This window comes from Dendropsophus ebraccatus, chromosome 4, assembly GCF_027789765.1.
Source record: "Dendropsophus ebraccatus isolate aDenEbr1 chromosome 4, aDenEbr1.pat, whole genome shotgun sequence".
In the NCBI taxonomy this organism is placed as follows: Eukaryota; Metazoa; Chordata; class Amphibia; order Anura; family Hylidae; genus Dendropsophus; species Dendropsophus ebraccatus.
Window position 1 is genome coordinate 51,503,883 of NC_091457.1, and position 15,492 is coordinate 51,519,374.

Sequence of the window (15,492 nt, forward strand, 5' to 3'; positions counted from 1 at the left end):
GGACTCTTCTTCTGCCTTACGTTTTTGTACCTCGCTGACCGCCGTTGCTGACCTGGACCGTAGACTTTGCATTATTGTGTTTGTTTCGTCTGTCTTGTTTTGTGTATCACCTGGTGTAGGACAGGGACTGACACTGTGGTTGTCCACGGCCGTTTAGGGCCTTTGAGGCAAGTAGGTAGGGTCAGAAGGTGGGTTCTAGTGGTTAGGGCTCACTGTCTCGTTCTGTTCCCTACCTACGTCCGGCGCAATTTGTGACACTATCAGTATGTTTTTTAAGGGCAGGAGAAGAATGGAGTACTTAGGAGAAAACGCACACAGCATCTTGCGTTTGAACTTTCCGCAATATTCGTGCACTCAACATATCTATCCAATTCTGTATTATCTGGGACTGGATCCAGAATACAACAGTTCATACCGGCACACAATTGGGCAGCTATAGGGCACTTACTCATTCTCTGCCCAACCTACTGCACAATGGCTATGCAGAGCTGTCCCCCTGGACCAAAGACAACCCTTTATTGCTTTCCACTTGGAAATCCTGGTGGAAAATCAGAACCCTTCTCCAACTAAACCCATTTGGCTCATTATTTACCAGCCTAGTGGGCAACCCTAACTTTCAAGATCAAGGACATCCTAACCAAGTATTCAAAACATGGCAGCAACACGGCCTCACTTCTATATATTATCTACTCAACACCTCAACAAAGGCGCCTTTGACCCTGCAGAAACTGTGTGACAAACACCCAAACATCACTTTCCCCCAGTTTGCATAGCTACAAGCTGGGTATCTAAGGAACATGCCATCTGAAGAATGGGACATCACATTGCACACTAACCTAAAACTTCGCACCACCTCAAAAGCGACAACTATCCCACACGTACCATTCCTCACTAGGTTATATCACTACAACATCCAGGCTGTCCCACTGGCTACACAGCTTCCCAGATCTTGCCGTAACAGATCTTCTCGCAATGTTGGAATAATCCGTAAAAATGTTGCTTGCTGCTAGGTACATGGATATGACTCTGCGTACCTTCTAACGTTCCTACATATCCCCCTTACGGGTTTACAAAATTAGAGTGTTCCCCACCTCTATTTGCTTTAAGTGTGGGGCCCACGATGCAGACCTCACCCACTGCTTATGGGACTGTCCAATTATTTAAAAGTTCTGGAAAGTTGTAGAACATTTTGCCAAAAAGCATCTGGTAAACTTTGTGCCTTATAATGCCCAGTGGGGTGTGTTCAGATGGATAGATCATAGTATTCACCTCTCCAGTATAAATGTGAATGGGTATCAAGAAAGCCTCTCCATCTATTGTCGGCAGTGGCTCACAAGACAATCCTTCAAATGTGGATATCACCCCATCCTCTGGCAGTTTAGCTATTCCTGGAAAAACTTCTATTTATATTTAGGATGGACTGGGTAAAGCCGACTGTATTAAAAGAACAAAAATGCAACAGCATACTACTAATGGCAAGATACAGACCCATACTGTTGAGCTGGTTGCTTTTTCTGTACCTTACTATAACCAACATGCTTAGCTCTAAATTCTTTGACAGAGAAATGTTCATGATGTTTTTGTTAAATATGAGAAATTAATAAAAACAATTTTACAAGGAAAAAAAAAACGCATCTTGCTTTAAAGCCTGCAGTAAAATTGAATATCATCACTTCATTAGCACAAGTAGAAAAATAATTATTGACAGGTAGTTACCTTTACTGACCGAAACTTGCCACATATATAAAGATTCTTACACTTGTCTGGAAAGGAGAACATACCCAACCTGATATTTCTTACAAAAAGGAATTATTTCCTAGATGGACTGACAATTACTACTTAATACTATAAACAAATAACACCATGAACATGTGTTCCAAATGTTAGGGCAGCTTGCCATTGAACTGAACCAAGGGGCTTGTTTTTCTGCATATTATTGAGACCTTGGACTGGGCCTTGGAGAGTGTGCACCTTTGAGTAACTACCATATTTTCCGGCGTATAAGTCGACCCCCAACTTTTAAGACGATTTTCAGAGGTTCAAAAGTCGCCTTATGTGCCGGAAAATGTTAACCCCTGCCTGACCGCAGTAGGGTTTATCAGCTGCAGCCAGTCACCCACTACTTAATGATAATCTATATACTATAATTCAGAAGTGGCTGTCTAGCTGCAGCTGAGGAGTCCTGCTGCAGTCAGGCAGGGGTAAACCCAAGCAAGAGGCTGCGGTGCTGTAGGTCTGGGAGAGCCTGCAGTGTAGTGCATGCCGCTCTAGACCCTGGGTGTCTGAAAATGGTAGCTCCAGTCTTGGGAGACATTTCCCAGGACTGGATTCAACTTTTCCAGCCACTCAGGGCGGAGCTGCATGGAGCGGCACAGACTTCAAAAGCAGCAGGATGATAAGCAGATTGCCGAGTTAACAAAGCGATTCACTTTGTCTGTACTGTAAATTCGCTCATATCTACCTGAAATAATCATCTGTACAAACTAACATAACCTGTAGTGCAGAGTCCTGGTGCAACAGTGGAGAAGAAAAACTCCACGCATATCGCTGCCACATGACAGCTTCATCAGGTGCTGCATTACAAACAATAGAGCATATGCTGCAGCAACTAAACTGTAGATTGTTTCAAAGTGATTGCAGCAATAGTTTTTATGTTTTTATGTGCTGCAATTCAACTTTGAAATAAATCGGGAAAAGATTAGGGCTGTGTTGTAGTTGCAGTGCAGTTTTGTAACTGCATCACATTGCAATTACACATTGCAATTGTTGCCTGATCATGTTGCTCTCACCTACTGAAAAACATCATCATTGACAAATCTCATGGACATTCGTGCAGTTTTTCTTCTGCAGTAAAAGGTTTTCAACTAACCCCACGAAACACAAAGTATGAGCACACAGCAAGGCAAGGTAAGCAAAGACCATATCAAACATTCAGTGAATCGTCAATTGTCTGTATGTATTGACCTATGGTTTCTCTTTCGCATCCTTAAAACAAATGTTCAGACCAAAAGGTGACTTCAGCCTAATCACCAAAGAGACATTTTCATTAGATGGCTTAATTAAGTTAAATAGACTGAATTTCAACTACTTAACACATCTTAACCTACAAATTATCACCTTTTGCTCATTCAGATTATACATCGGAGTGTGAGGCAATTAATGGCCTGCAATGAATGTCCTTTATCATGCCAGTTTAACGGGAACAGTCAGATCAGGAATTTTAACTGAAATAATTATATTACTTAAAAGAAAACATTGAGGTTATTCATCAGAAGTCTCCCAGCTGCACCGTAAGTATCATTATACACTAGACTGCTTGTCAGCCGCAGTATCACAATATAACAAGGGGGCTGACGATGGAGAGTTGTAGGAGGTTCAGTGAACTACTAAGAGGAGAATAGTATAAAGCATATGAAAAGGCAAAGCAAAGTGTGCAGTGGTAATCTGCAAACGGAAATAAACTGGGGCAGATTTTAAACAATGGAAATAATTTAAAGGGGTAGTTCCATCTCAATAAGGTATCTCCTATCCTGATGCAGATCATCAGAGATCCGGCCGCTAGAGAACAGGAACAAATCGTAAATTTAATGAATAGTGTGGTCCCCCACCGATCAGCTTGTTATCATGTATCCTGTGGGTCAGAAATAACTTACTGAGATGGTGAATCTTTAAAAGGAATCTGTTTAAATGAAGGCAGCATAAACTAGAGACAGAAATACTGAAAAGAACAACGTATTACTTACATCATTTTGTTCAGCCGTTCTCCTAATATGCAGGAGAATAGGATTCTTGCCACACCCCTCCACCCAGGTGCTGATTGACAGTTGACTGTCTATACACAGCATGGATAGATAACTGCCAATCAGCAGCTGGTGGGCGGAGTTTTCTGTCTCATGAATAATGAGGACTACTGGGCTTACAGACATAATGGAGAGGACTACTTATTCTTCATGTTATTTCAAAGAATGTCTCTGAATCAGCTGCATAGAACAATGTAAGTGATACAATATTCTGTTCAGTCTGTCACTATTCTATGCTACCCTGAGATAGAACAGCCTAAACCTGCTAAAAGAGTCTCTTTAAGTCACTGAGTTAATTTCCTAGAGGATCTCTGAAAAATGAAAGCTAGAAACTCAGGGTTGCTATTGTGAGGGTAGTTCTATGTTTTTATACTTTTATATTGAGAAATTATATTTTCCTTTAAACGGACGAGCAATGCTTATACAATTTAAGATGGTGCCTGTATCTTGACAAGTATGCCTGAGAGCTGATACAATAGTAACAAGATGTGAGGCATAACAAAGGAGCTGCTGTGATCACGAGGAGAACATTTCAGAATACAGCGAGGGACAACACAGTCGGATACAAGATAGATATGCTTACTATCTGCTTTAAACACGCCCTTTCTTTGCACTGTGTGTAAACTATTATTTTCTCTATAAAAAAACCTCAGTGCCGTGTGATGATCCCAAGGGCTAACACTGCAGGGACTGAGATTGAAGCTGAATTTTGCGTCAGAGTCTTTCTTAGTGTGCGCGCACCTGCCTGAATGATTTGGAGCAAGTGACTGACCATTATTAAAGTGACCCCTGTCCTTGGCGGGAGTCACAACCCCGTCACTGTTTTTACTGATTATAGACAGATACTGGAACAGGTTCTTTTTTTCTAATCTGTTTCTATTTTCTGATTAGAATTTTTTAAATGTTATAAGTAGTACATTATTATAAAGGCTGCCATCATCTCTCACTGATATAGGACCTTTTCTGCTCACTGGATAACCCCTTTAAGCCCTTTGATTTGCATCATGGGTGACAGTTTAGTATATGAAGCCATCCACCTGTCATGAACATATGTTTTTTCTTTTGGCCATTATACCAAAAATCAAAAAAATATGACCTTGCTGGAAATTAAGCTATGGATCCCTTGACAAATCATAAGCATTACATAGGCAGAGGTATAATAGTTGTGCCCAAAACCAGTGTTTGGAAAGGGTCCACTGATATTAACAGGGAGATAACTATACATGAAAGCCAACTTTTCGATCAAAGACTCTTAGCTGTCGAAATACTGCATGGACCCACAGGGTATGTCAAAGTGGGTGATGCTGTTACATACATTGTGTCCCTTTCTGGCTAATATAGGGAGAATCAGCAAAGGGTTGTCATGAAACACCTCCTATAAGCAGGGCCATATTTACCACTAGGCACCCGTGGTTCGGTACCTAGGGCAGCACCTTACAGGGGGGCAGCACCAGGGAGCAGGGGGGAGGAAACAACTTTTTTTTTTTTTAGGTCTCCCACCTCCCATTCAGACCTGCCAGTAAATCTGGTGTCCTTTCAAGGGGGGGGGGGGGGGGGAGGGGGGGTTAGGATAGAATTGGTCAGGTCTGGTATGGCAGTGTTACCCAGTCACAGTATGGCGTATGGGGCATCCTCAGGTTTAGTGCCTAGGGCAGCAGCAGCTGACCCTGTCTATAGGGAACCATATCACTGAAAACACACATTTATGTAACTCAACTCATTTTAGCTATTCCTCTATGAACATTAGACTGAATAAAGAAGAGGAGCTTCATTTAAATGCAGATTTTATTCATTTTCTGCTTTACATCTTAGCTAGTGATGCTTTTTATATATTATAATCATACTGGAAATATTTAGTTTTGTTCTCCCTTTAATGCAGTACCTAAATAAAAAATGCATAAGCTTGAGCTGCATTAGCTACAGTAGAGAAGTCGCCTTTGCATTTTTCATAAGAAAATTTCATATTAATGGTGATCTAATAAGAAAATTTACGTTTATTTTAGGGTAAAGCCATGCATCTGCTTTTTAAGATTTCCCATAAGCCTCAGAACACTTGACAATGGTCATTTGCAAACTGGTCTCTATGCATTAATGTCAGTTCCCAGTTTTATAGTATAAAATTATGCACTGGGAGACATAAGGGGATATTTACTAATGAGTCTAATGTTTGCAACTATTCTAATGTGGGTTGGTGTTTATTTTCTTCTAATAAATTGTGTATAAAATAAGTTTTATAGTGTTTCCCCGAAAATAAGACACTGTGTAATATTATTTTTTGTTCTCAAAGATGCAATATGTCTTATTTTCAGGGGATGTCTTATTTGTCCTCACTGTCCCATCATTCCTGTCTGTGCCCTCACTGTCCCATCAGTCCCTTCACTCTCCCATCAGCCCTGTCTCTCCCCTAACTGTCTGGTCCCCTCAGGACTGGTCCGTGTACCTCTGCCAGGTCTCGATAACAGCATTGTGGTGCAAAGACAAGGATGAGACCACAGTGGTTGCACAAGGCGGCGCCTGCCAGACCTCTTCACAGCCTCTTCACAGAGTGGCGCATAGACGTTATCACACTGGCAGCCCCCGTCTTCCCCTAATGGGGCGCTGTCTCTTCCCCTCACAGGGCGCACCGCATAGGCACCATCTCGCTGGGTTACTCAAAGTGACCTCGGGCGTGCAGTGGGAGGGTGGAAGTGGCAGAGGGTAGCGGTATGGTGGCGACAGGAGTCCTACTTTTGGGGGAAATGCCTTATTTTCAAGGGGGATTGCCTAATTGTCAGGGGGATGCCTTATTCCATATCATGTAAATCCTCCACTATGCCTTATTTTCAAAGGGTGTCTTATTTCTGGGGAAACACGTTAGTAAATGCTTCAAAGTAAAAAGGTGGCAAAAAAGGTGTAAACAAATTTTAACTTGTAAACTTTTTAAAAAGTCGGCATAAAAAAAAAGTCACATTTAAAAAATATTTGCCTGTTCATGAGTAGAAACAGAGTAAAAAGTTGAATGATCACCATCACTCATATCACTAGTACCCAACAGTCACCATTAGAATCATTCCTTCAGCGCTATTCATCTTTTCCATAGTCTTTTTCTAAATGATGGTCATTTGGAGAGGTTTCACTGTAAACATACTAAGAGAAGATAATTGATCACCTAAAACTCAACAGCTTGATGGATCCAACCCGCATGGTTTTACTGAGAACAGATCATGGTAGACTAATGTCATTAATTTCTTTGACTATTTCACAAAAGTGCTAGATGAAGGTGGTGCCTTTGAACGGGTCCAGAGAGAGGCTACAGAAAATGTATTAGCTTATACTTCAGAAGAGAAGTCAAAATATAGAAAGGTTTTTGTCACTGTCCTCCTGCACAGCTTTTTGACTCTCACTTCCTGATTGGTCCATGCTGAACATACACCCCTTCCCCATAGCTGTCATGTGACCACACAGACCTCTGACAGCAGCCCTGCTTCTCTATTCTAGCCTGTTGTACTACGCTACTGCATTATGGAAATCTGCAGTTCTATCCTGTATCTACAAACTACTGCTGTTTTTTCAGGTTTATGCACTTACTATACATTATACTCAACATGCTGATTGCTATACTGTACAGTAACTTATAATATGATATATCCAGCTTTCTAAATGTTTGTTTCATTTGTTTTACATGTTATTCAGAATAATAAATCATTAGTTTTGGGGTGTGGGAACCAATGTCTGCATTTCAATAATTTCTTATGGGAAAATTTGCTTTGGTTTAGGAGTGATTTGCATTACAAGCACGGTCCCGGAACAAATTATGCTCGTAATCCAAGGCACCATTGTAATTCATACATCATTACTATGTTTAACTTATCAGGCTTTGATTGACTCCTCCAGTAAAATATTAGATTTTTTTTTGGTTTGTTCTCTGACATTTTAGAGGTAATTTACACCTATTTTTCAGTTTAATCAATTATAATATACCTGGAAGTTATTTTTACTAAATGCCAAGCATACGTCTAGCTTGTTATACAATACTGAGACTGAAGCAATTATTAAACATGTAACTCACTCAGAATTAATCAGGAAGGAATAGGTACGGCAATCTGACTTCTAGCAGGTAGTGAGACACTGGAGACATGTCAGTGTTGCTGTCAGTGCATGTTTTTTTTTTATTATTTAGGGTCACATGTAATATAAATGCTGCTGATTTTCTGTCAAGATCTGCAAATAGAAAAACTGCATCAGAATACAGTTACAACACAGTGGATAAAATAATTTAAAAAATGTTTGAAAAACATTGTCTATGGTTTTGTATCTGTGGCATGCCAGTTAGAGATAAGTCCATCCGAACCCGAACTTTCGCCATTTGATTAGCGGTGGCTGCTGAACTTGGATCTTTAGAGCTTTATCCAACTTCAGCAGCCCCCGCTAATCAAATACCGAACGTTCGGGTTCGGATGGACTCGAACCCAAACCCGGTTCGCTCATCTCTAATGCCAGTGGATTTTCACTTTACAATGTTTTCCCTGTTGCAAAGTACCCTTAGAATAGCTTTACGTGTACCGTATCCCAGTAGATTTGATCGTGCGCAGCAGATCCACAGATTCGATCTAAATAACTGAACACAGCATCAAATCTGCACCATCAAATCTAGTGAACATATACGACCCCGCAGGCTGAGCCTTAACACAAACGGCATACATGTACGTCCTGCCGGGGTACCCAGCTATGAAGAGAGCTCAGGAGCTGAGCTTGCTTCATAGCGGGTTAGGAGCAGCTGCTATTAGCAGTCGAGTCCTCACCACCAAAGAAGGGCTGCAATTGCGCAGACGCCCGTCAGTAACCCCTTAAACAATGCGATTGGGATCGCTAGACCGTGTCAGAAGATCACGGATAACACTGATCAATGCTATGCTATGGCATAGTGATCAGTGAATGCAATCTAATGTCATCCTAGGGGGACATAAAAAGTGTAAAAAAAAAAAAAAAAAGTAAATGTTCCTAAAAATGTGCCCAAACCCCTCCCCCAATCAAAGTCTAAATCACCCCCTTCCCATTTTATAAATACACATAATAATAAAAAATTTTAACATATTATAAACCGTAGCATGTATAATTGTCCAATCTCTTAAAATAAAAGAATATTATTTAGTTTTACTGTTAATAAAAATCGTAAAACTTGAAAAGCTATATAAACATGCATATTGCTGTATTCGGACTGACCTATAGAATAAATACATCATGTCAGTTTTACTGTAAAGTACATTATGTAAACATGGAAACACACTATTTATCCTACATTCCCCCCTATAAATGATATTTTGGGGGTCCCGTCATTCATTTCAGGATAGATTAAAAGACACCATTACAAAGTACACCTGTTCCTGAAAAAAACAAGCCCTTACCTGGCCCTGAAGATGGTAACATAAATGCGAGTTATAGCTCTTTAAAGGTGAGGAAAAACAAAAAAAAAACACAAAAATTAAAATTGGCGCTGTCCTTAAAGGGAACCAATCAGCCCAATTAGGCTGATCTGGTTCTCTAAAGTGCTGGATAAAGCTCCTGTGCAGCTTGTGGCATGTGCTGGTTACAGCTTTATACTAGAGAAAATTAAGTTTAATCCCCCGAAGCGCGGCAGGGAGAGGGGCGGGAGGTAGTCATCTGGGTGGCTTCCCGCCCATGTCTATTCACCGCGCTCTTTAGTCACTGTGGCAGTAACAGGCCTCTCTGCCTGTTCCTCATCCCCGCCGAGTGCACTGACAGGGAGACAGCGGTGACTAGACACGGACAGGGGGCTGCTCAGATGGCTACCCGCCGCGCGCCAGGGGAATTAAACTTTATTTTCTCTAGTATAAAGCTTCTGCTGCAGCCGGTACGTGCCACGACCTGCACAGGAGCTTTATACAGTGCTCCAGGGAACCAGATCAGCCCAATTGGGTTGATTGGCTTCATTTAAGTCCATTTTAAGCTTTGTTCTAAAAGCCGTTAATGCCAATTTACTGGACAACCTCATGAAAATCTGGATGGTTCAGAGGCATAGGATAAGCTGTCAACACAAGCATTAAAGAGACGATCAGCAGGTTTATGCTGTCCTATCTAAAGCTGAACAGAATAATGTATCAATTACATTGTTCTGTACAGCTTTTTTTGAGATATCCTCCTAAACAACATGGACAATAAGTAGTCCTCTCCATTATGTCCATGAGCCCAGCCCATGGATATTCATGAGAAGCAGATCCGTCCACCAGCTGCGGATTGGCAGTTATCTATCCATGCTGTGTATAGTCAGTCAACTGTCAGCAGGTGGAGGTTGAGGGGAGGGAAGTGTCAAGAATCCATTTCTCCTGGATATTAGAACGGCTGAATAAAACAATGTAGGTAATACACCGATATGTCCAGCATTTCTGTCACTAGTTTATGCTGCCCTCATTTAAAGCGAATGTACCATTAAGTACATTGCTTTAAGTTTTTTACATGAATAGATCGGCACAGCTCCATTAGAATAGGCAGCGAAGCAGTGTCACAGAGGGGTGGGGTCTCGTCACACGGGGGCAAACGGGCCCACCTCCTGTGCTTCAAGCTGGGCCGATGCCCAGGAATAGACCGACACTGTGCATGGGAACCGACATCCCTGTGCCAGTTTATTCATGTAAAGAAACATTCAGATATAGTTGAATCTATGAACCCAAATGTGTTGGAGCTGTGGTCTACGGGTAGCTCACCTGTCTAGAGACCTGCCAGCATTTTATTCTTTGGTTCAAATCCCAGTTGAAATTTAGTGGATGGCCACCATTTAAGTCATTCACTAAATTTCAAGTATGTGAACATAGCCTTTCTGCGTTTTCAATCCACTCCTGGTTGTGGTTGCAAAATACTCACCAAAATATTGACCAAAAATTCTGTGTGTGAACATAGCCTTAAAAGTGATACAATAATGAGAAGAAAAAATAAATAAATAAAGACATATATTTAATTTCCATTAGGGGATTTAAAGTGACACTGTCACCTCCTTTTTGCATTCTGACATCTCTACACAGGTGTAAAGGGTAAATTTAGCAGTTTTCATACCTTATTTTAAATCATACGTCATGGTGCTTGTTCAAGTGAAAAGTGATCTTTTATCAACTGCAGATTGTGTTAAGTGAGCAGGACCTTGCGGCATTAGCGTCACTTAGCCCCGCCCACAACAATAGTTGGTTACGCCCCCTCACCGGCCATTGGAACAGGCCGAAAGGTCTAGACCCCACCCCCTTTACGTCGGCCAACCAATGGGGGCGTCAAGGGGCGGGCCAATGCTGCCGTTTCGGGCGGGGCCAAGTGGCGCTAATGCCGCGAGGCCACGCCCACTTAATACAATCTGCAGTTGATAAAAGGACACTTTTTACTTGAACACCATGACGTATGATATGAAATATATTAATATATTAATGGGCTGCCTGTAAAAATGTCTGACTTCATTCAGTCTACATAAAAACAGAGGTAACTACATTTGATACTTTATAATGGAAGTCAATGGCAGACACAACCTGCACTACTGTTCAAAAGTTTAGGGTCACCCAAACAATTTAGTGTTTTCCATGAAAAGTCACACTTCTTCACCACCATACGTTGTGAAATGAATAGAAAATAGAGTCAAGACATTGGCAAGGTTAGAAATAATGATTTGTATTTGAAATAACATTGTTTTTACATCAAACTTTGCTTTCGTCAAAGAATCCACCTTTTGCAGCAATTTCAGCATTGCACACCTTTGGCATTCTAGCTATTAATCTGTCGAGGTAAGCTGGAGAAATTGCACCCCACACTTCTAGAAGCAGCTCCCACAAGTTGGATTGGTTGGATGGGCACTTCTGGCGTACCATATGGTCAAGCTGCTCCCACAACAGCTCAATGGGGTTCAGATCTGGTGACTGCGCTGGCCACTCCATTACCGATAGAATACCAGCTGCTGCTTCTGCTGTAAATAGTTCTTGCACAATTTGGAGGTGTGTTTAGGGTCATTGTCCTGTTGTAGGATGAAATTGGCTCCAATCAAGCGCTGTCCACTGGGTATGGCATGGTGTTGCAAAATTGAGTGATATCCTTCCTTATTCAGAATCCCTTTTACCCTGTACAAATCTCCCACCTTACCAGCACCAAAGCAACCCCAGACCATGACATTACCTCCACCATGCTTCACAGATGGCGTCAGGCATTCTTCCAGCATCTTTTCATTTGTTCTGCATCTCCCAAACGTTCTTCTTTGTGATCCAAACACCTCAAACTTGGATTCATCCGTCCACAACACTTTTTCCCAGTCTTCCTCTGTCCAATGTCTGTGTTCTTTTGCCCATCTTAATCTTTTTCTTTTATTGGCCAGTCTCAGATATGGCTTTTTCTTTGCGACTCTGCCCTGAAGCCCAAAATCCCGCAGCCGCCTCTTCACTGTAGATGTTGACACTGGTGTTTTGCGGGTACTATTTAATGAAGATGCCAGTTGGGGACCTGTGAGACGTCTGTTTCTCAAACTAGAGACTCTAATGTGCTTATCTTCTTGCTTAGTTGTGCAACGCGGCCTCCCACTTCTTTTTCTACTCTGGTTAGAGCCTGTTTGTGCTGTCCTCTGAAGGGAGTAGTACACACCGTTGTAGGAAATCTTCAATTTCTTAGCAATTTCTCGCATGGAATAGCCTTCATTTCTAAGAACAAGAATAGACTGTCGAGTTTCAGATGAAAGTTCTCTTTTTCTGGCCATTTTGAGCGTTTAATTGCCCCCACAAATGTGATGCTCCAGAAACACAATCTGCTCAAAGGAAGGTCAGTTTTGTAGCTTCTGTAACGAGCTAGACTGTTTTCAGATGTGTGAACATGATTGCACAAGGGTTTTCTAATCATCAATTAGCTTTCTGAGCCAATGAGCAAACACATTGTACCATTAGAACACTGGAGTGATAGTTACTGGAAATGGTCCTCTATACACCTATGTAGATATTACACCAAAAAACAGACATTTGCAGCTAGAATAGTCATTTACCACATTAGCAATGTATAGAGTGTATTTGTTTAAAGTTTGTGCATGCACAGTACAATAATACAGCCACAGCTCTGCTGCATGCACATTATATTAGTCACAGCTCTGCTGCATACACAGTACTATATAATACAGCCACAGCTCTTCTGTATGCACAGTACTATAATACAGACACAGCTCTGCTGCATGCACATTATACTACAGCTACAGCTCTGCTGCATGCACATTATTATATTAGTCACAGCTCTGCTGCATGCACAGTACTAAAGCAGCCACAGCTCTGCTGCATGCACATTACTATAATACACAGTACTATATAATACAGCCACAGCTCTTCTGTATGCACAGTACTATAATACAGACACAGCTCTGCTGCATGCACATTATACTACAGCCACAGCTCTGCTGCATGCACATTATTATATTAGTCACAGCTCTGCTGCATGCACAGTACTAAAGCAGCCACAGCTCTGCTGCATGCACAGTACTATAATACACAGTACTATATAATACAGCCACAGCTCTTCTGTATGCACAGTACTATAATACAGACACAGCTCTGCTGCATGCACATTATTATATTAGTCACAGCTCTGCTGCATGCACAGTACTAATGCAGCCAGAGCTCTGCTGCATTCACAGTACTATAATACACAGTACTATATAATACAGCCACAGCTCTGCTGCACGCACAGTACTATTATACAGACACAGCTCTGCTGCACGCACAGTACTATTATACAGACACAGCTCTGCTGCACGCACAGTACTATAATACAGACACAGCTCTGCTGCATGCACAGTACTATAATACAGACACAGCTCTGCTGCATGCACAGTACTATAATACAGACACAGCTCTGCTACATGCACAGTACTATAATACAGACACAGCTCTGCTGCATGCAAAGTACTATACTACAGACACAGCTCTGCTGCATGCACAGTACTATATAATACAGCCACAGCTCTGCTACAGCCACAGTACTATACTACAGACACAGCTCTGCTGCATGCACATTATTATATTAGTCACAGCTCTGCTGCATGCACAGTACTAATGCAGCCAGAGCTGCATGCACAGTACTATAATACAGCCACAGCTCTGCGGCATGCACATTAATATATTAGTCACAGCTCTGCTGCATGCACAGTACTATAATGCAGCCACAGCTCTTTTGCATGCACAGTACTATAATACAGCCACAGCTCTGCTGCACGCACAGTACTATAATACAGCCACAGCTCTGCTGCATGCAGAATACTATAATACAGCCACAGCTCTGCTGCATGCACAATACAATAATACAGCCACAGCTCTGCTGCATGCACAGTACTATATAATACAGGCACAGTTTTGCATGCACAGTACTATAATACAGACACAGCTCTGCTACATGCACAGTACTATAATACAGACACAGCTCTGCTACATGCACAGTACTAAAATACAGCCACAGCTCTGCTGCATGCACAGTACTATAATACAGACACAGCTCTGCTGCACACACAGTACTATAATACAGACACAGCTCTGCTGCACACACAGTACTATTATACAGACACAGCTCTGCTGCACGCACAGTACCTGAGGAATTCCATGTGACGGAACGCGTGGGATGTTTTCCCCTACCCACTGAGTGATGGCCATAGTGGTTGTATTACACTTACCCCCTCTTCTTTGCACTTTGCTTGCACTTGCACTTTGATTACTTGCATTGTTATGATGTATTTATTTATGTGATTTAGTGTGCTTTAGCACAGGGGATTTGGCACTTTACTGTGTCTGGTCATTGTATACATTTATCTGTTTTAATATAGATGTTTATTCACATATTTATTTATATACCTATTTATTTATTTATTTATTCATGCCTTGATGAAGAGTATGGTCATCGCCTAATACATTTTTCAGTGGTCTGGGTGCCACCTGGCCGTATCGGGGCCGGTGGTTTGGTGGCATTTTTTTTTATTGTTTTTATGGTCTTTGTTTGTTCCCGGCATTTATGTATAATAAAATTTCTATCATTTTGCATTGTTTGTGAGGTGCAGTCCAATTTTTCAGTACTATAATACAGACACAGCTCTGCTACATGCACAGTACTATAATACAGACACAGCTCTGCTGCATGCACAGTACTATAATACAGCCACAGCTCTGCTGCATGCACAGTACTATAATACAGACACAGCTCTGCTGCATGCACAGTGCTATAATACAGCCACAGCTCTGCTGCATGCACAGTACTATAATACAGACACAGCTCAGCTACATGCACAGTACTATTATACAGACACAGCTCTGCTACATGCACAGTACTATAATACAGACACAGCTGTTCTGCATGCACAGTACTATAATACAGCCACAGCTCTGCTGCATGCACAGTACTATAATACAGACACAGCTCTGCTACATGCACAGTACTATTATACAGACACAGCTCTGCTACATGCACAGTACTATAATACAGACACAGCTATTCTGCATGCACAGTACTATAATACAGCCACAGCTCTGCTGCATGCACAGTACTATAATACAGACACAGCTCTGCTACATGCACAGTACAGCCACAGCTCTGCTACATGCACAGTACTATACTACAGCCACAGCTCTGCTACATGCACAGTACTATAATACAGCCACAGCTCTGCTGCATGCACAGTGCTATACTACAGACACAGCTCTGCTGCATGCAC

The 15,492-nt window shown here is 41.7% G+C and overlaps 1 protein-coding gene across 2 annotated transcripts in view; it reads left to right on the forward strand.

Annotated features, from left to right (window-relative positions):
- The first annotated feature begins 3,922 nt into the window (after positions 1-3,922).
- DNAJC24 (DnaJ heat shock protein family (Hsp40) member C24) overlaps positions 3,923-15,492 on the forward strand; it is a 58,071-nt gene continuing 46,501 nt past the window's right edge. Inside the window, exon 1 of one of the 2 annotated variants that reach the window (XM_069968380.1) lies at positions 3,923-3,994. Coding sequence is in view for 1 of the 2 variants with exons in the window: in XM_069968378.1 (XP_069824479.1) it covers positions 3,951-3,994 (44 nt within the window). In the remaining variant the exon portion in view is untranslated. The remainder of the gene's footprint in view (positions 3,995-15,492) is intronic. The other variant, XM_069968378.1, reaches the window with a different exon arrangement.